General features: G+C 37.7%; 1 protein-coding gene across 6 annotated transcripts in view; it reads left to right on the top strand.

Annotated features, from left to right (window-relative positions):
- CSMD3 (CUB and Sushi multiple domains 3) overlaps window positions 1-23491 on the top strand; it is a 567558-nt gene that overhangs the window by 340964 nt on the left and 203103 nt on the right. For all 6 annotated transcript variants that reach the window (XM_040695846.2, XM_015283035.4, XM_040695845.2 and 3 more), the window contains 4 exons: window positions 2295-2477; window positions 4079-4405; window positions 18750-18944; window positions 20146-20284. In XM_040695846.2, coding sequence (XP_040551780.1) covers window positions 2295-2477; window positions 4079-4405; window positions 18750-18944; window positions 20146-20284 — 844 coding nt within the window. The remainder of the gene's footprint in view (window positions 1-2294; window positions 2478-4078; window positions 4406-18749; window positions 18945-20145; window positions 20285-23491) is intronic.

Here is a 23491-nt window from a genome sequence, read left to right as displayed (position 1 = left end):
CAAACTCTAAAGGTAATGCCTCCTATTTATTTCCATGGAAAGTACAACTGATACAAAGAGCACAGCACACTGTTTGATAGAGCAAATTCTAAGCTACTGAACAGTGTTTTTCAGCATAGTCACCATGATTAGCTGATTTGTATGGAAGAGCTGATTAAGATGATTTTCATTTTGTCATGTGACAGCTGTTCATGGTAATGGTAAAGTGGTTTGTCTTACATGTAGCTGTTGCCATTGCTGAAATGTTCCACTCACTATCTCACGTGCGCTGTTTGGTCTTCGTAAATGTTCAGTAAATGACAATGAATGTCAACGGGTGCAGTTTTTTCTGCATAGAGGAGTTCAATTATACACCTTTGCTTCATGTGCACTTCCGTGTCAGAAGCCATTTTGTGAGGCCATTTTTGTTATACACCATTTAACAGTGTATTTGTGGGAAGGTTCTACCTCTACTGACATAAAAACATCATTTTACTCTTCATTTTGGGCCAACATAATAAAACAGAAGGCCATAATTTTGGAGCAGTTGTTGCAATAATTAGAGAAAGCCACTGGCCTAGCTATATCAGAACAGTAGCCCCAAAAGAAAATAAGTAGAAATAGATATAAAAATATTTGCTGTCTTGCTTATAGACTGTGAGAAAACTGTAATTTCACATGGTGCAATTACTTATTGGACACCTTATTTGTAGAACACTACTATTTTTTTTTCCCCCTAAATAAAATGTGAAATGACTTAGGTATTTAGAATGTTAATAATCTCTTTGGACAACTTAGGAAAATTTTGTGTACCTTTGGCAGTTGTATATTCTCTGTTTGACACTGACAGTCTCATTAACATTTAAGGTACAATTAATAAGCTTGCATCGCCTTTAGGATATTTTCTTCAGACCAACTTTAACTTTTATTATAAGTATGTATTTTGGGGAGATTCTGATATTCTGACCCACTCCAACTCTCCCTTTCCCTCCCCCCCCTTTTTTTTTTAATTGTGAATTATATTATTATCTCTTCCTCTGAGTTTTTGAAGAAATACATATATAAAGATCTGTTGAATTTTGTTGGGCTTTGTTAGGTTTTTGGTTTGTTTCAGTTTTTTTTATTTAAAGCAAATGGAATAATGAAATCCTTCAAATCTCTAGAAGACAGAAATTCTTTTTTTTTTTTTTCCAAATTTTCAACTCCTTTTAGTTTTCGTGTTGAAGTTAATTATTCTATATTTCAAGCTCAGCTTGTCCAGTTTGGAGAAGTGGAGCCTTTTATCAACTTACGAGGAAATTATCACAAAAATAGAGCCAGGTTCTTAACATTTACATGTGATAGGAAGATGAGAGACAGTGGACATTAAGTTAGAAAGAAAAGGTCAAAGTAGATACAAGGAAAAATGCTTTTCCTGTGTAGATAGCTAAGCAGTGGAACAGGTTGCCTACAACAGTCTCCCGTCCTAGGACGTTATCAATACCTGTTTGGGTAAAGCTCTGAGCAACCTGGTTGGTCTTGAGAGCTTAACTTGCTTTGAGCAGGAGCCTAACATCAAAACCACCTCAGCTCTCTTCCAGCCTGAATTCTCTGATGCATTTGTCATATGCATATGCATGAAAATGCATTTTAGAAGATCCTTCTGTGCTTCCAATTTTCAGTGAAAGTTAAAGATATAAGTATGCAATTCTAAAGAATATTGTATCTGAAAAAAAATGCATTTAAACTAATTGACATAAAATTTTATTAGAGAGTAGAAAAGTTATGCCTTCATATATTTACATAGTGTTTTTGTACATATGAATGTGTATAATGTGTATGCAGGTACATATATATTTATTTATGTATTGCCTTCTTTGAATTTGGGCAATTCTTTTATGTTGCTAATCTTTCCTTTGTTTTTCATTCCCCATCCTGTTGGCTTATGAGTTTCAGCTGTATTGGAATGTGAACAGTGTTGGACACAGTGGGGTACTTCTGTCTGGTTTTAGTTTTAAGAGTTTCCTTATGGCAAGGGGTATTTTGCTTGATACCATTTTTGCCAAAAATTTAAAAAATTAAGTAGAAATGTTTTTTCTCACTCACTTTCAATTTGAAGTACTCTATAAACACAAAGAACTCTGATTTTTCTAGAATTCTTATGCAGAGTTTCCTTCATAATAAAGCAGGGAATAGAATTGGCATATTTCCGTAACATATTATTCCATTTCAGTGGCATATTTCAGTAACTGTTATTTATGTTCTGTATGTGATCATATACCCATGGAGAGTTTGTTTCATTCTTCTAGAATTAAATTCTTTATTTATTTCAACAGAAATTGAAAAGGAAAGCTGTGGTGATCCTGGAACACCGTTGTATGGCATCAGAGAAGGAGATGGATTTTCCAATCGAGATGTTTTAAGATTTGAGTGTCATTTTGGATTTGAATTAATTGGAGAGAAATCTATAATTTGCCAAGAAAACAATCAGTGGTCTGCAAACATACCAATTTGTATTTGTATGTACCAAAATTTTTGTTACTATTTTGAAATGCATAATATTCTGAAACATTTTTCTTTATATATAATAATAATTTTCATGATTGATTACAAGGTTAACAATATGTAAATAATTCTGCTGACAGAATGAATTTGCTTCTGTTCAGTGGGTGATTACCTTAGAGGCTATTCCCAGTAGAAGAAATTCTAGAACTGAAAAATACCTTTTTTTTTTTTTTTCAATTTTAATTGTATTATCTTTACATGGTATGACATAATACTTTATTATTACCTTTCTAATAGGAATCTATAGATTTTTCTAAGTACAATACACTTTTTACAGCTACTGTGATAAATTGATCTATTTCTTAAATTAGCGGTTGCTGAACTGTAATTAGACATTTAAATTATTTACAGATTTTTCCCATATATTATATCTGAACATAATGTGGTACTTAAATGATCATAGCTCTATCATTTACATTATACTGCATAAGTAAGCTAATGTTACAATAAGTATCTGTAATTTCTTTCTTAACACTCTGTCTGAGTGAAGCCACAGATGGAGTACTGTGTCCAGTTCTGAGCTCTCCAGTTCAAAAAAGAAAGGGTACTACTGCAGAGAGTCCAGTAGATGACGACAAAGATGATTAGAGGCCTTAAGCATGTCCCTTTCTGGGAAAGGCTGAGCGTCCTGGGGCTGTTTAGCCTGAGGGGAACTTATCAACACTTACAAATATCTTAAGGACAGGATGGGGTCAGGCTTTTCTCAGCTTTGCCCAGTGACAGGACAAGGGGCAAGAGGAACAAACTGGAACACAGAATGTTCCATCTGAACCTTGAAAAGAACTTTTCCATGTGGATGACAGAGTACTGGAACAGACTGCCCAGAGGGTTTGCAGAGTCTCCTTCTCTGGAGATACTCAAAACCCACCTGGACACTTTCCTGTGTGACTTACTCTAAGGAACCTGATTTAGCAGAGATGGACTAGGTGATTTCCAGAGACTCCTTGCAACCCATATGGTTCTGATTGTGTGTTTTTTCACTAAAGTAATGCAGATCAAACATATTCAGAGTATGATCAATTATTTTCATCCTTGCAATTTATTATGTTTCAATTGGAATGACTGAATATAAAACATTGTCCTGATAATAGCAACACAATTCTGTTATCCCTTTGAGAGTAGTTAATATCTTATGCTTCTGTGTGAAAAGCTGATAAAGGCAGCAGACCTTCTGCCTCTTCAGTGTGTTCAATGGCAGGTCTGTTCATCTAAACGGTTACCTAATGAAAATTATAACTGATGACAACTGGTTAAGAAGTACAATGAGTATTGTAAGAACTGGTGTAGGTTTCTATTGCAAAGAGAATGTTCCTGAGTCTCTGCTTGAGAGGTAGTTTTATGTAAGGAGAAGGAATAAGAAGATACAAACAAAACTTTTGTTCTGTCTGTTCTGTCTTCACTCCAGATCATAACAAGTATTGAATTATTCAGCTGAAATAATAAGCATGTTTAAGTATCTCATTCAAAGTCTTATAATAAACTAAATGCTTCTTAAAATATTTGCATCTGTTGTCTAACTTCTTTCTCTCTCTCTCTCTCTTTTTTTTTTTTTCAGTTCCTTGCCTTTCCAATTTCACTGCACCAATGGGAACTGTACTTTCACCCGATTATCCAGAAGGATATGGGAATAATTTAAATTGTATCTGGACAATAATTTCAGACCCTGGAAGCCGAATCCATCTTTCTTTTAATGATTTTGACTTGGAATCTCAGTTTGACTTCCTTGCAGTTAAAGATGGTGACTCTCCAGATTCCCCCATAATAGGAACATTTACTGGTGCTGAAGTTCCTTCTCATCTTACCAGTAATGGTCATATTTTACGTCTGGAGTTTCAAGCTGACCATTCAATGTCAGGACGTGGATTTAACATCACTTATAACAGTGAGTAATAGTAGTTTTTATGAATATATGTTTTGTTTTCAACATATAGTTTAGGAGAAAAGCATGTTAAAAAGGTGTTATGATACACTTTCAAAAAAAAAAAAAAAAAAAACACCTAAAAATACCTTATTTATGTGTTCAGATTGTTTTTAGATGATTATGTATCAGCTGAAAATAAGTATATATTTATCACTTACTGAATTAGAGATTGTTGCAATGGGAGTGTTTAGAAGACGGAAATTTAGGCCAGTTTCAAATTGTATAAGTGAACTTTATGGAATTTGTTAACAGCACATTTTATCCTGCTGGTCTAATGTTACATAACATTAATCACTATCATTACATATACAAAACTAATTGAGAACTTATACTAGTTTAGCTGTTAGTATGGTATACGTTGCTCTTTCCTCATAAAGTTTTAGAGCGTATGAAGTTACCTCGTAGCCATCTTTTCTCCAGACAAGACAACTCTAGAGTTCTCAGCTTCTTCTCCCCATAGTACATGTCTTCCAACCCCTTTACCAGCTTAGCTGCCTTCCTCTGGACGCATTGAAGGACTATACCATCCTGAACACAACAGTCAAGGTGAACCCACGCCAACACTGCATACAGTGAGAGAATCAATTCCTTTGACTGGATTACTGTGCTTAAGGCACACGAAAATGTGATTTACCCTCTTGGCTGCAAAAGCATACTGTGACTCAAGTTGAGCCTGCTGTTGATCATCAACCTCAGATCTCTTTCTCCTGAGCTGCTCTCCAACCAATCATCTCCTGACCTGTACCTCCATCCCAGCTGCAGAAACCTTTGATGAACTTTGTGTTGCTACTAATTGTCCAGTGCTCCAGTATATATAGTTCCCTCTGAAAGACCTCTGTCCCTTCAGGGAGTCAACAGCACTTATCAGTATCATTAGCAAGCATGCTGTGGATGCATTTTGCTTCTGTATCTAGATAATTGATAAAAATGTTGAGCAGAGCTAGCCGTAGAATTGAATGATGGGGAACACAGCTGGTGACTGTTCACTAGCCACATGTAGCCCCATTCATTTTCAGTACTGATATTGAGCCAGTTAATCACCCAGTATAGCTTATATCTGTTCACTTCAAAGGTAGACAGTTTGATCGTAAGAATGCCATGAGGGATGGTATCAAAAACCTTACTGAAAGATTACATCCAACATCTTCACATCAGCCACCAAAAAAGTGACCTTATCATAGAAGAAAAGAAAATTGCTGAGGTGGGACATTCCTTTGATGAAGTCATGTTGGCTATGCGTAGTAATACCTTTGTTTTTTAACTGCCAGCACAGCCTTCTCCATAACTCTTCCAGGAACCGAGGTTAAACTTACAGTTTCCCAGATCTTCTCTCATACTTTTCTCATAGGTGGATATAATTCTGGCTAGCTTCCAGTCAGCAAGGACTTCCCCAGACTACCAAGACTGTTAAACTTTTGAAACGGGTTCAGCTATTGTGTCCAATAATTCCTTCAGCATTCACTCTGAGATGAATCTCATCAGGCCCCATGGACTGGTATAATGGTTCTTTTACAATTTCAGTGACCACAAATGGAAACTTACTGCTCCCAGAACTATTCTCCAACTCTGAAATCTGGATAGACCGAGATATGTCATTTATCTTGAATACTGAGGCAAAAATAAAAAGATGTTCAAGACCCCTGCCTTTTCCTCCTTCTTGTGTTTTAGGTGTCCATCTGCTCCAAGTATCAGTCCAATGATTTCCTTTAACCTCCTCTTCCTTCCTGTTGACCTACTTGAAAAAGTTATTTATTTATTTATTTTTAAATGTCTGACGCCATGGTGGCCTATATCAACTCAAAATGAGGTAATGGCCTTACAGAATCACAGAACATCCCAAGTTGGAAGGACCCATAAGGATCATCGAGTCCAATTCCTAAAGGGAACTGGCCCCAAAATGGAGCCCTGGAGAACCCTGGTAGCGACTGGCCACCAGCATGATGGAATCCCATTGCCCAAAACCTTTTGGACCCAACCCATCAGCCAACTGCTCACTTGTTTTCTTCCTGCAGATGTGAACAATATCTCTGTGCTCTCTGTATCTCTCCCTGTGAAGCTAGACCTTGCTTCCAAGGGTAATGTGTTTTCTTTTTCTGCCCTAGCTTCAGGAGAGGTTCTCTGTTCAGGCAAGTTGGTCTTCTGGCCCTACTTGCTTGACTTGTGACACAAAGGGTTTGCCTGTGCATGGACTTTTAAAAGGTGCTTCTTGAAAAGTGACCAGCTCTCACAGACCCCTTACATCTTTTAGAGGAGACTCACTGTGACCAAGGAAGCCACCTACTGTCATCACACCTAGAAAATCTTCCCTATTCTAGACCAGTACCAGCGGGGCACATTTTCTAGTTGGTTCACATTGACAGGAAGTTATCTGCAGCATGCTGGAGTTTCATACTGCCAAAATAAGCAATTCTGGGATATCCCCAATTTACTCCTGGGAAGTTGAAGTCTCCCATAATGGCGAAGGTACCTGATTCTGAGATTTCTAATAATTGCCTATAGAATAGTTCTTCTGTGACATCATGCTGGGTGGAATACTTCACAAACAGGCTGTGTCTTCCCTAAGAGCAAGGACTATGCAGTCTAATCCCTCCCTTATGTTCAACACAGAATTTTCACTTTGTCGGCTCAGCCTCTCTCTCCTTTCTGGTCATAAAGTTGTTCACATAAAATGCTTATATGTTGTGGCTGGACACACCATTACAGTGCTAAAAATAATACTTAAAAACTGTTGCTAGTTATACTGTTTCAGTATGCTTACATGTAAGTTGAAGGCAAATCAATATTAACTATATCCTGATTAAAACATATATAACTTCCTGTGATAGCCACAGGAAGAAAAAAATCTAGACTGGCAATCAGAGCAGTTGCGTAAATAGTAGTTGGGCTTATTTCTTCAGAGAAGATTAGATAGAGAATTCTATCTACTTATTTCTATCCTTTGGAAGGGAAACTCCTGGCACCTTTCATATTTTATGTATCTATTTTATAGAAACAAAGTTTCTATAAAAACAAAGTTGTTCCTCTTCCGAGGGAGATGAAAAAGTTAAATCTAACCAAATACATATATATCTCCTCATTTAAATACATATATATCTCCTTATTTACTACTTAGCACTGTATTCATAGACAGCATAATAATTGAAGGTAAAATTAAGTATCTTCTGTATCACTAAATACCATTAGTACTTACCTCACTCTTCATTGATAAGAGTTATTGCATATCTTCAGAAGGACACATGAAGAACTGTCTGTGTTTTATTGCTGTCAAAGTATTTGGCTTTTATTCAACAACAAAGTCCAAGTAAGATATACTCCTAGTTAGGACAAATGATCCAGTATGTAAACCCACACCATGATGAATACTGCAGAATAAGTTTTACTGAAAAATTAGCCTCTGAAAATGATGCTTTCCCATGAGCATATGTAAAACTAGATTTTGGTAACCTAGAAATGAAGCAAGATGGACTGGGTTTTGCCAAGTTGCTTCTTTTTTGGGAGTTGGAAAGAGAATTGGATATGAAAATTCTGAAGTATCCTACTTGCTATCATCTATAGAAGATGATAAAAACAGGTCTACTAGTAGTGGGTTGTTTGTTTGTTTGTTTTGGTTTTTTTAGTACATTTTGTTTTTCTTACAGTACAGGTAACAGAGTAGCACTCTGTAGGCAAAATAGCAGGAGGTTGTGGATATTTTGTTTCTCCCAGAGGCCTGATGGCGTGACTAATTGGTCCCATTCCTGCCTTTCTCCCTAACACCTAAGAATATGGTAATCACAGAGGCTTACTTGGAATGTAAATTAATTTTCAACCACAAGATTTGAAGGATAGATGTAAATCCATATCTTCCCTTCCAAGAATAATGTGGTACATGCTTGACTGTATGATAAAGTTGTCTTTACTTTTCCACTCAGTATGAAGTATGAAAAAGATTCAGTAAGTGAAAAAGGAAAATGGATTCAGACCCAAATGACATATTTCTGTCCAAGAAACATATAATATTTTTTCATACTATTGCAAGGACTAAATCTCCCTCTCTTTGCTTTACCTGTCCTTGTAGTTCCCCTCTCCATATTTTCTTTTTAATTAATTTGTTGTTTGTTTAATTTGGTTTGATTTTGGTTGTCAGTCTTTCAGAGAATAATTTCTTAATGCCTACCTTAAACATTGCTGTCTGACTAGGAAAGACATAAACAGCAGACACTCTGTAAACATTTTTAAAATACCTTTTTTTGTGTTTCAGATGTCAATTTGTAATTATTATAGCAGCATATGTAGTCTCAAATAATTATTCCTTTTTCAGTAAAATCAAGCCTAATTTCAACTTCTCTTTGAAGTAAACAAAAAATAATTGTTTTAAATGTATCATCTTTACTTCAAGTGTCAGACTTCAGTATGTCTGATAGCTTGTTAGAAATCTTCCAATTGATTTTAATTTGGGGGACAAGCCCATAGAAATTTGTGTCATGAAAATGGATGATGGAGAGAGTGTTTCAGTAACCAAAGGATTAGGAACTCAAAAAGTTGTCAGTTTCAGCAACATCAGATGCTTGTGTGAATTTACTTATATCTCTGGCATAACATCAATGGAAATGGCATAGATTATATTATATATATTATATTAGTTGAATTTGCTGTAGAACTGCGTATTTACCTTAGGCTCCTTTCTTCCAGTTTATATCTCAAACTGAGGAGTTCTTAATGACATTTCTCTTTCTCTGTTCTCTTTAAAGGTATTTATTTAAAGGTATTCCACTTTATCTACATCTTGGTTGAACTATGAAGATCAGAACTATACACTGTATTTGAATTTAATCACATAAGCTATAAACAATGCAGTTATATAGTTACATAGTTGTTTTGCTTCAGTTTCAATTTCCTAGTTTAGGTCTGGACAGAAAAGATGCACACATTATTATTGTGCAACAGTTGGACCTATGTGAATTCATGGGTTTTTATTATCTTTGCACTAAATGAGTTAATGTAAAGAAAACTAACGAGTCAAAAAAAAAAAAAAAATACTTGCAGAAGAATGGGTTGTCAGTGATTGGGAAAAGTGTGTCTAGTCATTAGAGTTTCGTCTCAGATGGATCTCAGATCCTGGAGTTCCTCCATGGGCAGGCATTCCCAGAGGCCCAGGTCATGCCAACCTTGTTTTGGGCTGAGTTGGATAAGTTCTATGACATTAAGGGCATCTTGCAGACTGTTTGGTTTTTTACTAGTTGGAGGACTGCTTTGAGCTCTTGTTCATTGATTAAGGTGTATGAAGTGCTGTGCAAATGTTTCTATATAAGTTTAGATCTGCTGTTTCTGCTAGTATGGAAGGTTACTTTTTGTTTTCATGGCTCCTGTGTAATTGTGCTTTGTCTAATAAAAGTTAGATGCTTAAGAACTGTATTAACCCTTGACATGCAAAAGACCAGACTGTGGGGCATTGACATCAGCTGAATTACTTGACTGATTTCAGCTCAGTAGGCCACGTCATTTGTGTTCCCAGACAGTGTTTTTGTATGCAAAGAATGCTTTAGTCTGTTTTATTACTGTGATAGATTATACTCATCACTGGACATTTTTGCTGGCACTTCCTTCTCCTAGACATTTTAGTCTCAATACTTCCCAGGATAGAATTCCTCACATTGCATTGTGAGCTGCACAGAAGTATGTGTTTACGTGTGATGGTATCAAGCAGACTCTTCTTGTTTGCATCACTTTTAAAAGTCTTTCGCTTTTTATAAAGTACCATTTTGATATTGTCTTCACTTGTTTCCTCCTTGTTATTTTCCTCTGAAAGCGATACATTTATTTCAAACCTGTTGGTAGACTTACCAGTTAAGACTTCACAGGGCAATTTATCAGAACAATGAGTTACACCAGTGGACCATTCCTTTCTGGTCCTGTTTTCAAGAATCTTTCAGAGCAGACTTCAGACTAGATGAGTTATAGTTATCTTCATTCCTACCTTCTTGTCTCTTCAGATCTTTGCAGTTTCTCCCCAGCACGTGTTTTGAAGCAAACTGCAAGTTTTAACATCCTCCTGATTTAATATCACATCTGGAAGTACTTCACTGTCACTGTGTACTATGTTTATGCTGCTTGGATTTCTTCCAGATCTTTCTTATAATATCAAGGCAAGTTAGATGAGTTAAAGTCAAAAAAGCTGTACCTCTTCTTTACATTTAAAGAGAACAAGGAACTTTTCTGTTGCTTCTTAATTTATTGATGATGGATTAAATATTAAGTACTTGCAATTTTATGCTTTTTCTTTTCAGTTTCAGATATGTCCAGTATTAGAAATCTACTATGAATCTTTTCTCAAGTATAAGCAGCCTGAATATTCCTCAAGTACAGTAAATGCAGACAGACTCAGTAGAGACATTTAGTGATGTTGTTGAGAAAGGTTATCTGTCACTCTCCTGCTTCCCATAGCCATCACATGTGCTGCAGTGATTTCCCCAGGAGCAGCAGCAGCAGTAGAACTCTCACTACCTGAACTGAAATGTAGCAGAGTGAACCAACTTCACAGCCTCAGTAAACTGCTGTCATACACAAGCAAGCTATACCTGGAGTTGACTTTTATCTAAGTGTGAAAATAACTATTAAAAATCTTTCTGTGTCTGGTCCAAAGCTCGTAAGAAGAACAGGCTATCAGTTTTTCACTAAAATTGAGGGCTGTGCTTAAATACTGACAGAAGTTTTGTAACTTCCATGGAGAAGGTGTAGAATTGCATCATTTTTGAATGTCATCCTCTAATGTCCTCAAACACTATTTTCATTCCCAACATACATGGCATTCCTTAAGTTGAAACATCACAATACTAATTCTGTTGTCTCTTATTATTCAGATTCTTCAGATAAATTCAGACAATGCAACATCTGTCAAATGATTTTATTAACAAAATACTTTTTAAATAAAAAGGTGTAACTACTGAAAATACAATATATGCAAAACTGTCTTTCAAACTGGAATAATTATGGTCTTCCTACATGCAGGCTTATTTGACAGTTTATAGTACAAATTATTATCTTACATACAGATTGCTCAAAAGATAATAGGATATTTATTTATTTAAAAAGTATTTCAATTTGAAAATCATATGATTTATGGTCTTGCCAAAGAAGTGTAACTTTCATATTTCTTTGATATAGAATAATTGTATAACAAGTATTCTTGAGTGTAGAGCAAATGAAGGTAATGACAAAGCCTTTATTTAAGAAATAGGCACATGAGGGAAAGATATCAAAAAGAATCGACTCACCCCTCCCGGTAGCAGCGCGCAGGCAGAGCCGAGCTGAGGAATGTGTCCCTCCCCCGTTCGTACCGCCGCGCCGCCGCACTCACACACTCACAGAGCCCACCCATTGGTTCAGGCTGTGACCATGGAATTCCACTACACTCTACCCCTTCACAGCATGAACCAATGACTGAGCAGGTAGGGGGTGAGCCCCTGCAACCTGGTGGCCCAAGACACAATGCACATCGCGACGCATACACAACACCCACCGCAATATAGGATGTCAAAACAATAAAGGCAATCAGTGGCAGTCCCCTTCACAGTTCTGTTGGGCCAGTACTTGATGTTCTTTCTCGAGGCGTATCTTTTTCAAGGACCAGTAGCGCTTCTGATTCATGCTCTCCAGTCCCCAAAAGTTCAGCAGTGCGTCACAGGGTGTCATGATGTTTCCTCATAAGCGTGTTTGAGTGATGTTGCTCCTGCTGGCCATCCTGTGAACTTAAAACCTCAAGGGGAGTAAAACAGATGTTTAATAGGTACGAGGAGGGGTAGGTCCGCCCTCCACGGTAAGATGCAGGCTGTATTTCGGTCTTGAGTCAACACCTCTGCCTGTATCGGGGCACGTCCTGGCCTTCGATACCACACTCTTTGGCCCGAAATCTGCGACTGAATCACTATATCGGGTACCAAAGGGGGGGTTCTAATTTGCCACATGGACATGATTAATGTCCCCCTTGCAATGAAAACAGGGGTGTCAACTATTACCTCTGTTGGCCATACACCGATTACTGAAGGGTTTACTGATCCCCCAACCTCTAACAATCTCCCCCAAGGTGCAAGGAGACCACACCATTTTGGTCCTGCTTGCACCTTCCAAGGCCATTTTACCTTGTGTGTCCCGGGCTCTAGGTCATCAGGGGCAGGGAGCAGAAGATTATTCATTGTGCCAACTTGTGGCTTGAGTGAGGTGTCCTTGCTTGTAATTTGTATCCTAAGTGGGGAGGCCCAAGTTGTCTGCAGCATTTTTAAAGCACTGGGTCTGCCATCTCTTGGTCTCTCATTCAAGTCTCGCAGGGTTTCATAAAGCCTTTTGGTCCACCCCTGCAAGGACTGTGAATCTGCCTTCAGAGCAGCCTTCAGGATCCCATTGTATCTTTCTATTAGGCCTGCTCCTGTTGGATTGTAGGGCAGGTGAAACCGCCATTCAATGTTATTGTCTTCAGCCCACTTCTGCACAGTTGCACCTGTGAAATGTGTACCTTGATCACTCTCAATAACCTCAGGAGTCCCGTATGATGCCATCAATCTAGTTAGAGCTTTGATGGTATAGGCTTGGTTTGCCTTTGCTACAGGATAGGCTTGCATCAGTCCACTCGCTGTATCGACACAAGTTAGGGCATATCTGGCCCCCTCAGATCGAGGAAGGGGACCTATATAATCGATCTGCCATCACTGTAATGGGTTGTGTCCTCTAGCGAGATGGGCCGTAGTTTCCGGCAGAGGTCTTGGTCTCATTCACGAGCAAGCGTCACAGTCCTGACATGCCTGGACAATATCTGGTAACTGTATGGGCAACCCCCATGCTTTAGCTGCTGCCCACATGGTTTTCTGTCCTGCATGCCGTAATTTCCAATGCAGCCAGTGAGCTATGTCTTCTGATGGTGTACTTCCCAACCATCGGACTCGAGCCAGTGTGTCAGCTTCATCATTGCCTGGTGACTGCAAGGGTTGATGTCCAGAGACGTGGTATGCTCGTACGGTCCTGTGCCTAACCACGTTCCATATATCAACCCACATATCTTTGCCCCAGATAGGTCGGGCATGGATTGTCCAATCCTGAGTGGCCCACTGTGCTATCCAGAGCGTGAGCCCTCGGTAGACTGCCCAACTATCTGTGCAGATGTTTAGTGCACTGTTGCCAGGCTCTTGAGTTATCACCATCCACACAGCTCGTAGCTCAGCCCACTGGCTACTTTGTCCATCCCCTTCTTCAAACCATATTGTTTCAGTTGAGGGATGGTATGCGACAGCTCGCCACCTACTTGGGTTCCCTCTGCTGGATCCATCTGTATACCAGGCATCTTCTGGGATAGGGTATTTTCCCTCCTGTACAGGACTCTTTTCTGGACAAGTAACCACTATTTCCTCAGGTGTCTCGCTGTGATATGTTACTGGCCCAAGTATCTTTTGAAGTTCTTCCTTCAGTGGAGATGATGACAGGCGGCTTCTTTGGCTAAGACAGGCAACCCAGCGTGCTACTGTTTGTGATTGGGCCACCCCGGTCTTAGGAATGTGAGATAGGTCTTTTACCCACCCCTGAATTGGTAAAGTTGTTTTGACAATAACCTCTGCGGTCTGAGTTATTGGTTCTACTGCCTGCAATGCAGAATAGGTAGCCAATAACTGCTTTTCAACCATGCTGTATCTCTCTTCTGCTCCATGCCAAATCTGTGACCAGAACCCAATTGGGATTCGAACAGAACTCTGGCGCTGCCACAGCCCCCAGCCAAACCCTTCTTGGGTTACATGCACATCTAGTTCGGCTGGAAGGGTCGGATCAAATATACCTAGTGCCTGGGCCTGCTTAACAGCTATTTTTGCTTGCTGGAAGGCTTCTTGTTCTGTTCTACCCCAATCCCATACTTGGCCTTTTTTTGTTAATCGATATAAGGGTTTTAGCAGTTGTGCTAAGTGGGGAATAAAGGATCGCCAATATCCTAATATACCCAAAAACTCCTGCAACTGCTTCGGTTTCATAGGAACTGGGAACACTTGGATCTTATCAATGATCGCACTGGGTAACACCTTAGTCTTACCTGACCAGACAACACCCAGGAATTTAACTGATAGCCCTGGTCCTTGTACTTTTTGTGGGTTTATAGCCCATCCTTTTTCCTGTAAATAAGTAATTAATGATGGTACTGTCTTTTCTAATGCCTCGATTGAGTCAGACGTTAACATCAAATCATCGATGTAGTGGAACATTTTGACAGTAGATGGTTTATTCCAATTTGCCAAGTCACGTGCCACCAAATTATGACAAAAAGTAGGTGAATGCACATACCCCTGAGGTAGAACTTGAAAAGTCCACTGCCTGCCCTCCCACGTGAATGCAAACTGGTCTTGGGACTCCTTAGCAATTGGAATGCTGAAAAATGCATTTGCTAGATCCAGAACGCAGTGGTATGTTTCTATTTCTCTACTTAATGTATCCATGAGGGAAGCGATGTTGGGTACAGCTGCATGGATCGGTGGCGTGACTTTATTTAGTTCTCTGTAGTCTACTGTCATTCGCCACGTACCATCTGGTTTCCTGACTGGCCATATGGGGGAGTTGTATGGGCTGTGTGCAGGTCTAATAATCCCTACTCTCTCCAGCTCCTGCACAGTCTTGGTAATTTCTTGTTGCCCACCCGGGAGTCTATACTGCTTTGTATTTGTGATCCGGTGTGGTTGTGGCAAACAAATAGGTTCAATTTCTGCATGACCCCTTATGATTGCCTGTACTGCCCGGATACTAATACATCTTTCCCTTAATCTGAACTCTCCCACAGTGGTTTGGAAAGTCAAACCCGACAGGATATCAATCCCCAATATGTACTCTGGAATTGGGGCGATAGACACCTTGTACTCCCGGGGTGGTAGACGCCCAACCCCCAATTTCAACCATGTTTGTGTTACGGGGATCATCTGCCCCCCGAACCCACCTATCATTGCCTTAGAGCCTGAAAATTGGTTTGGGTCACCATATATAATTGATGTTTCTGCCCCAGTATCTACTAATGCCATAACCCGCTGTACATTCTTTCGGGACCAATGAATCGTTAGTTCAACATAGGGTCTCCAGTCTCCTCTGGAGACCCTAGTCTTGGGGAATTTTGGCTCCCCTGTCATGCCATCAGCTGTGCAATCCTTAAGTCTTTTTCCTTTGATGGCTCAACTGTGGCTGCCCGGGCCACCTGAGGAGGTTTACGTTTTTTTGATGGGACTATGAAGTCTTCTAGATTCCACGTGTTTTGTGGAATCCGTTCTATGAGTCTAACTCCTTCCCTTTTAGGAGAGCGTTGGAATCTCTGACTGTTTGGTAACTGTTTCCATAGTTGTAATAAGACCTGGTTAGGCTGTCCATCGATCTTTTGAAATTGAACTCCTGCCCTAATCAGGTCGGTAAACATTTGTTTTCTTGAGACCCTGATGGGTCCAGATTGAATTACATTAGGGGCAGGTCTCCTAGGTCGTGGTGGCGGATGGATGTCCGACTTTTCCACCACCATTCGGACATTGCGTCTGGCGCGCAGGCGCTCTGTCTCCCCCAGATCTGCCACCAATTGGGCGGCCTGTTGTATAATGGCCTCTGAGGCCACTAGGGGATTCAGTATGGATACCAAAATTCCATACTGATGTGGTGGAGCCTGCTGCAGGATGAGGTCCCTCATTCCTTTGGAAAATTTTATCATATCTGGGCTCTCAAAATTGTCCTCATAAATTGCCTCCTTCATACCTAATTCTCGGAGATAATTTTGTAAGTCCTCCATAGAGGACCACAGGCCGGTATTTAATGGTATGTCCGTTTTATTCGCCCATGTCACACGGCATGCGGCCATTAACCATGCAATCAGTGAATGATTTTCTTCATTGTGTTGCACAGCCGCATATAGTCTTTGCCTGAGGGCCGGGTGAGTAGTAATTGATGCCAGTTTTGAGATTTCTGGCCCATTCGCCACAACGCTTTCTGCCCCCATGTCATATAGTCTGAGTAACCATGCTGGCACACTCTCTCTCGGTTTTTGTCTAAAGCGTTGTACTAAATCCATTAATTCAGCTGCCGTGTATGGGCGAGCTGTTACATGTAGTGTGCTCTGGGCAGGGGGCCACTGGTCAGGGGGCAGCCCCGCTGGCCTGTCCTGCATTTTTTTTTTGTTTTTTGAGTTACAACTGGTCGGATCTCAAAGGGCTCAAGCTCTAGTGGAGCCTCAAGATCTGACTTCTTAGTGCTTTCATTTTCTGAGTCAAGTTCATGTGGACTCTCTTGTATAGGATCCCCAGTAATTTCTAGAGAGATGTTTCGGATTTTTTGTACCGGAATTATAGGGTTAGGTTTTTTCCCTCTCAAAATTGCAACCTGTCTTTCCAGTTCTTCCACACGGTCACGTAATAGTTGATTTTCATCAGTGAGAGACTCTTCAGTTATATTTAGCCGGTTCAAGGCCATCAGCAGCGGCCACGCCACCGTGGAGGCAGCTAACTGTCGTTCTCGTGTAGTGAGTACGTTTTTGTTTAGACTACTGAAATACTCAGCCAGGCGGGCTGGGGATTCCTGAACATTTCCTGCATCCCGTAGGGGACCCCATTTTTCAATAATACAAGCAATCCCGTGATATGGGGATCCTAGGAATCCCGGGATGTGCCCTGGCAAAACTTCACTTATGGGGCTAGCCTTTCCCCGTCCAAACCATCCCATTAAATTGTTCAAAAATGTCATGGTAATTATTTTAAAAGGCTTATAATTGGGTATCTTTAAAGATATTTGGCTGCCTGGCTCGCCAAAATGTAGAGCAAATGAAGGTAATGACAAAGCCTTTATTTAAGAAATAGGCACACGAGGGAAAGATATCAAAAAGAATCAACTCACTCCTCCCGGTAGCAGCGCGCAGGCAGAGCCGAGCTGAGGAATGTGTCCCTCCCCCGTTAGTACCGCCGCGCTGCCGCACTCACACACTCACAGAGCCCACCCATTGGTTCAGGCTGTGACCCTGGAATTCCACTACATTAAGAAATTAGACTTTGTTTATATAATATATATATATATATATAAGATTATTTTACTAATGTTACCACTACGTTAGTGTCTGCTGAAGCTCCTTGAAGACCTTGGCTGTGCAGGAAGAAATTAAAACACAGAAGCAAATTAATATGATTCATTTGCCTGATTTTAGTAAGAGTTAATTTGAATAGTCTCCTGGAAATACAATGGAACAATCAATTTTCTGAAAAAATAAAAATAATATTTTTTTAAAAAATCTACATCTTTTAGAATAATGTTTTCGTTTTGGAAATTTTATGGTTTGGGTATGTCTTGTCTAACAGACACATAAGTAAATCTGCAGAAAATATTGTGAAAATAATCTCCTTTATACATAGACGTAAGAAGAGGTAATTTAGAATTGTCACAGTTGAGGAAGGTGAATTTTTTGTATGTGATATCTGTTCATACTGAAAAATACAACTTCTTAAAAAATCTATAGTTTACCTACAGTATTTATTTCTAAAGAAAGTAAGAAAATATATTAATGAATGAATGCAAAGATTTTCTTTGAATGATATTTCTATAAATACAATTTTGCTCACTACTGGTAGGAAGATGAACTTGTCTTTTCTCCCTGGGTAAGGTGAATTCTATATAATATTTATGGTAACAGAAATAAACTATCTTTGTTATCGTATTCAGATATATTTAAAGTAATTCTATTTTTTTTTAATCTGCTCTTAGATGTACTTGAAATTTGGACAGATTTATACCTATTAGAAATATATTTGAGCATAACTAAAACCATATGATTAAAATCTCAAATTTTCTTTGAAAATCTTCTTTTCCCAAATTCCCTCCTATTGTTCAAATGCTTCCAGTTTGGGGGAAAAAAATAAAATCATACAATGGCAATGTTAGGCACACTCAAGTTATTATGGTTCTAATAAATTTATCAGTGAATTAAAAATAAAAACAATAAATTAAAAAATACTGTTATATCACAGATGCCTGCCCTACACTTTTCATGGAACCTTCTGGCCTGTTGTAGTATTAGACAGGTTGGGCTTGTACCATCACTGATGTCTTCTGACAGCATGGCTGTCCAGAGATTTATGCTGATAAAATTATCACATTACAAACAGTTTTTTAATACTATACTTTTTTTTTTTTTTTTTCTGTTGGACAAACATATTTCTTCGTTTCCTAATATTAATAGTTTCTTTGTACTAACATAATAAAACTGTAAAAACTTTATCTTAATTGCAAAACTTATCACACAATTTTGTTTGCTATTGATTTTCTTCTGACTTTTTTTTTCTTTGCACAGCATTTGGGCATAATGAATGCCCTGATCCCGGAGTACCAATCAATGCTCGGCGTTTTGGTGACAACTTTCAGTTGGGGAGCTCAATTTCTGTTATTTGTGAGGAAGGATTTATCAAAACACAGGGAACTGAAACAATCACTTGCATGCTAGTGGATGGAAAAGTAATGTGGAGTGGACCTATTCCTAAGTGTGGAGGTATGTACTTTTCTTTATATTGAATATTCCTTAAGTTGTAATTAAATGAAATTCAAACTTCTGCAAATAGTTAGCACAAAGCTACTGTGAAACGAAGGCCATAATAAAGAAATCCAGTGAGAATGATCCTCTATTATAACTCTATCTGCAAGAAGGAAAGAAGAGAAATATGAAAAAAAAAAAAATCTGTGTTGAGAACACTGCTATATGGGCTGTGTAATAATGAAAGTTTATCCAAGAAACTTAGTAAGCCTAAAAAGGTTATAGTTTGCACTGCTCATGCTTCCAGATAGCTCTTATTTGGCACTAGCGGAACTACAATTTTCAAAAGGATGAATTCTTTTTTTCTTTTTTCTTTTTAAAGTATGTATTCGTCCAACTCTAGAAAGGATTTAAGGCAATGAGCTCTAGTGTTAGCAGCACACCAACAATATTCTTTTCATTTTTAAATTCCTGTTTAATCGATATCCTTACCAATCTCATTAATATGTTGGATAAAGAAATAGCAGAAAAGAAAATAATTGCTTTATTAACTAACTTAAGGTACTTCGGTTTCATTTATGTTTTAATAAAGTTTTCCTATTTGTATTTACTCACAATCTCTGAGAGAAATAATACATATTATTTCCTGTATTTCTGGTTGGCTATAGATATTTTACAGCATTTAAAATATATTTGCCAAAAATATAAGCTAATTTTGTAAGGATTATAAATGAACGTGAAATTTTAACTGCTGATCTGACAAATAATGTATGTGTTCTCACAGTAGATCCTTTTCAAAGCTGAAATGGCAGTTTATGAATTCCTAGCTTAATATTCAACTGAACCTTCAGCATAGGCTTTTAAAATCTCTCTACTCACAATTAAAAGCTATTCATAGTTCTTAAGAAGTGTTTTACTGTAACTCCTTTGTTACAGTAAAATGGATCGTAGCTTTAAAAATGCAATATAAATGCTTATGTCACCTCTTTTGAACAGAATTAATTTTCTCTTCTTAAGGTTTTAAGCTTTTAAGATTTTAATTCAGTTCTTTCCATCTAATTCCAAGCCCCACAGGGTTTGTCAGCTTTAAACCTCATTTCACCTTCTTGCAGATGGATTTTTAAAATTTAAGTATAGTCACGCTATATTGAAATTGACAACTATGAATTATTTATCATAAGCCTGTATCATTATACATTTGTCTTTATTTCACTTTTAGCTCCGTGTGGTGGGCATTTTTCATCTCCCAGTGGAGTAATCCTCTCTCCAGGCTGGCCTGGGTATTATAAAGACTCCTTGAATTGTGAGTGGGTGATAGAAGCTGAACCAGGACACTCTATCAAAATTACATTTGAAAGGTCTTGGCTAATGTTTTTCTTATTTCATATTTTCCAGTTTTTACCTAGAAGCAGTTCTGTGTTAGCTCTATCATAAACTTAATTTTCACTTTTTCTTAAATCAAGCAATTGTGTTATCAGGTAGTATTTTCTAAAACACCTTTGTGCCTTCAGGTCATCAATTTTTTTCTTGAATGTAATTGTACTTCAATAAACTGAAAAGCTTTTAAAATTCCTACCCTTTAGCATATATTTAAGTCTGTCTGCCCTAGTTAAAAGTTTGGTCTGTTTATAAAGAAGAGTAGCACGTTTAATTTGCTTCTAACTGTGTTAATGTGATGAATTATATTATGAAGCCATTTTCTTTTCCTCAAATGTGTGAAATCTGAAATCACTGATCTCTGAAATCTCGGTCAGTGGTCAATACTGAACTGCATGAATTCATGCTTTTATCCATTGTGAATATTTAAATATCAGGTCATCTGATCTGTTTTTCTGAGTGTGTGCTTATAGGATGGAATTCCAGTTCCCCCAGACTTTACTGCAGCAACCCATTTTTCCTATGTTTTGCTTATGTTGTCCCTACCTGATTCCAAGGAATGAAATACGTTAAAAGCCTTAAAATTCTCATGGCAGCAAGCTGTAGGCATGGAACTTAAGCTCATTATGAAATAGCAAGACATTAAATTTAATTGATAAATTGTTTATATTCTACATATTTTAAGCATGTTCTAGATTTCTTCTTAATTGCTAATATGAAGAGACTGTACGATGATTCAGAAAAGAAAAAGATTTTGAGATTCGAAGTTATAGCACAAAATGTGCAAGTACATCTCAATTGTTATTTGCGCTGCATCTTTTGACTATTTCTTAATTACGTTCAATCTAAAGAGAAGATACTGCTTCATTTCAATACAATTAAAATTTATACAGAGTAACAGAGTAAGAAAATGACAATCTTAGCAAAATTTCTCATTGTGAACAAGTTGATTTTTTTATTGTACCATAGTTTATACTGTAATAATATGCTCACATGACATTATATACAATTAGAGGACATGGAATACAGAAATTTCAAAGATATCTCTCATCTTTAGTATGAAATGAAAAGTGATCTTCCACGATCACAGTTGTAAGTAAGCTTAAAATTGAGTCCTATCAAATTTGATAATTAAAATTTAATATACATTAAAAAAAAAATAACTCTTGCACAAATTCATCAAAATTGTTTCAATTCTGAGTTGAGAGGAACATTTTAGTTTTCTTTATTGTAAATAAAAATTAAAAATTAAAATCATGGAACTTTCAAGAATTCAGATTTTTGAAAAAAAATCAGTCCATTTGAAATAATCTTTTTTAATTCATATCATTATCAATAAAAATTTTCTTGTCAGTCATTTCAAATTGAAGAAGTCTTTTTATTATCAAAATGCTTTATCAGCTAGATATTCTCCCTTCACTCCTGAGCTGCATTAAATCTGACAGTCTCAGATGTACACTTCTGGCTTCTAATACATTAAAGCCTTGTCATAAAACAGCACAGCCTCTATTAGATGTGCAGTTAAGAGCAATAAGAACAGGATGTGATCTTTTCAGATCACAGAGGGACCTCTTATTCTCTTTATAAGCTAACCATATTATTACACTTCCTCCTTTTCCGTTGCTGCTTGTTCAAACCAGTTTTGTCACTTGTCTCATCTAGGGATGATATGCATACTGGTCAGATGCAACAAGGTAAATTCAGAGAGACCTTATTTACATATAAGGGTGTGTATTTATGTTTTTATGTGCAGGATAACCTCTGAAAATGCATTATTTTTATTTGCACCCATGAATTTAGGTATATGAGAGCTGATCCGAAAAGTAATGCCTCCTATTTTATTATGTTGGCCTGTGACATCAGAGGCAGGTGTAGGTGGTATGGCAGTAGGGATTGAAACTTCCCACAAATATTCCATTAAATGTTATTGCTGTATAACAGATGGCCACAGAGGGTCAGTCTGATATGATGGTGTCTGACATGGAAGCGTGTTTGAAGTAAAGGTGTGCCACTGAATTCCTCCATGAGGGAAAAATTGCCCCTACTGACATTCATTGACTCTTGGTGAATGTTTATGGAGGTGAAACAATGGATGTAAGCACAGTGAGGTGGCGGTTGTTGCATTTCAGCAGTGGCAGCAGCAAGAGCAAGTCATTTCCACTGGTGCAGATTTTTACAAGCGTAGCCTGCGGGCTCTTCTTCATTGCTGGTGAAAATGCATAGCTAATGGTGGTGAGTATGTTGATAGACTGGTTTGAGCTGAGAATTTGCTCTATCAGATAGTGCTATTGTACTCTTTGTTGTAGTTTCCATGGAAATAAATAGAAGGCATTCCTTTTAAAGCTACCTGTGTATAATTACACATTTGGATGTAAATGTACTAATTTGTAAACCTCATAATGAAATTAATGCTCATAATGTACTAGTGCATATATATATATATATTTATATTACTTTGACATTATTAGTATTTTTATAGAATTTGAATTGTTATTCAGAGAAATAGATATACTTCCTTCATTTGCAAAACTCATTATGGTCTTACTGTCCTTATTATGATCTTTCTACTTCAAATCTGCTGCAGAATTTCCCCAAAGATAGAAGGTTAATTTTGAAAAATATACATATTTGAACCTATATCCAAATTACTATCCCTTTTTAATTAAAATCCAAACCTTCATATTTTTTCCTTTTTTTTTTTTTACATCTCAGCTTTGTCCAGAAATACAGAAATATCCCATTTCTAACTTTATTTTTAATGGAAATATCCAGATTTCTATGATTCAGTAGTTTTTAAATATAAATATATTTCAGCAAGGGTAAAAATATATAGTACGTATTTAACATCTTTATATCCTTTATATTTGAATTCCCCAGGATGATGGGAAGAATCCTTGTTAATACATGTTTCCTGCAGACTGCCACCTTAACTTTACTTTCAGCTTATCATTTGCATGGTAGTTTAGATTCCCTTTTTATTTCTCATCTTGCTGTAGTAGAACTGCATATATTCAACATTCTGCATTCTGCTTGTCTGTGCTGTTCCTATCGCATGAAGCTTGACACAGGTGGAAAGAAAAGATCTACAGATAGAGAAAGATCTACAGATAGAGAATAACGTCCTTTTAATGATTTCCTGGTGTCCAGAAGGACTTTTCTGTTTTGCTTCATGACTATGAATGAGTAGT

The sequence above is a fragment of the Gallus gallus genome, chromosome 2 (assembly GCF_016699485.2).
Source record: "Gallus gallus isolate bGalGal1 chromosome 2, bGalGal1.mat.broiler.GRCg7b, whole genome shotgun sequence".
NCBI lineage: Eukaryota > Metazoa > Chordata > Aves > Galliformes > Phasianidae > Gallus > Gallus gallus.
The sequence above is the reverse complement of the archived record's forward strand: the minus strand, read 5'-3'. Positions and strand labels throughout refer to the sequence as shown.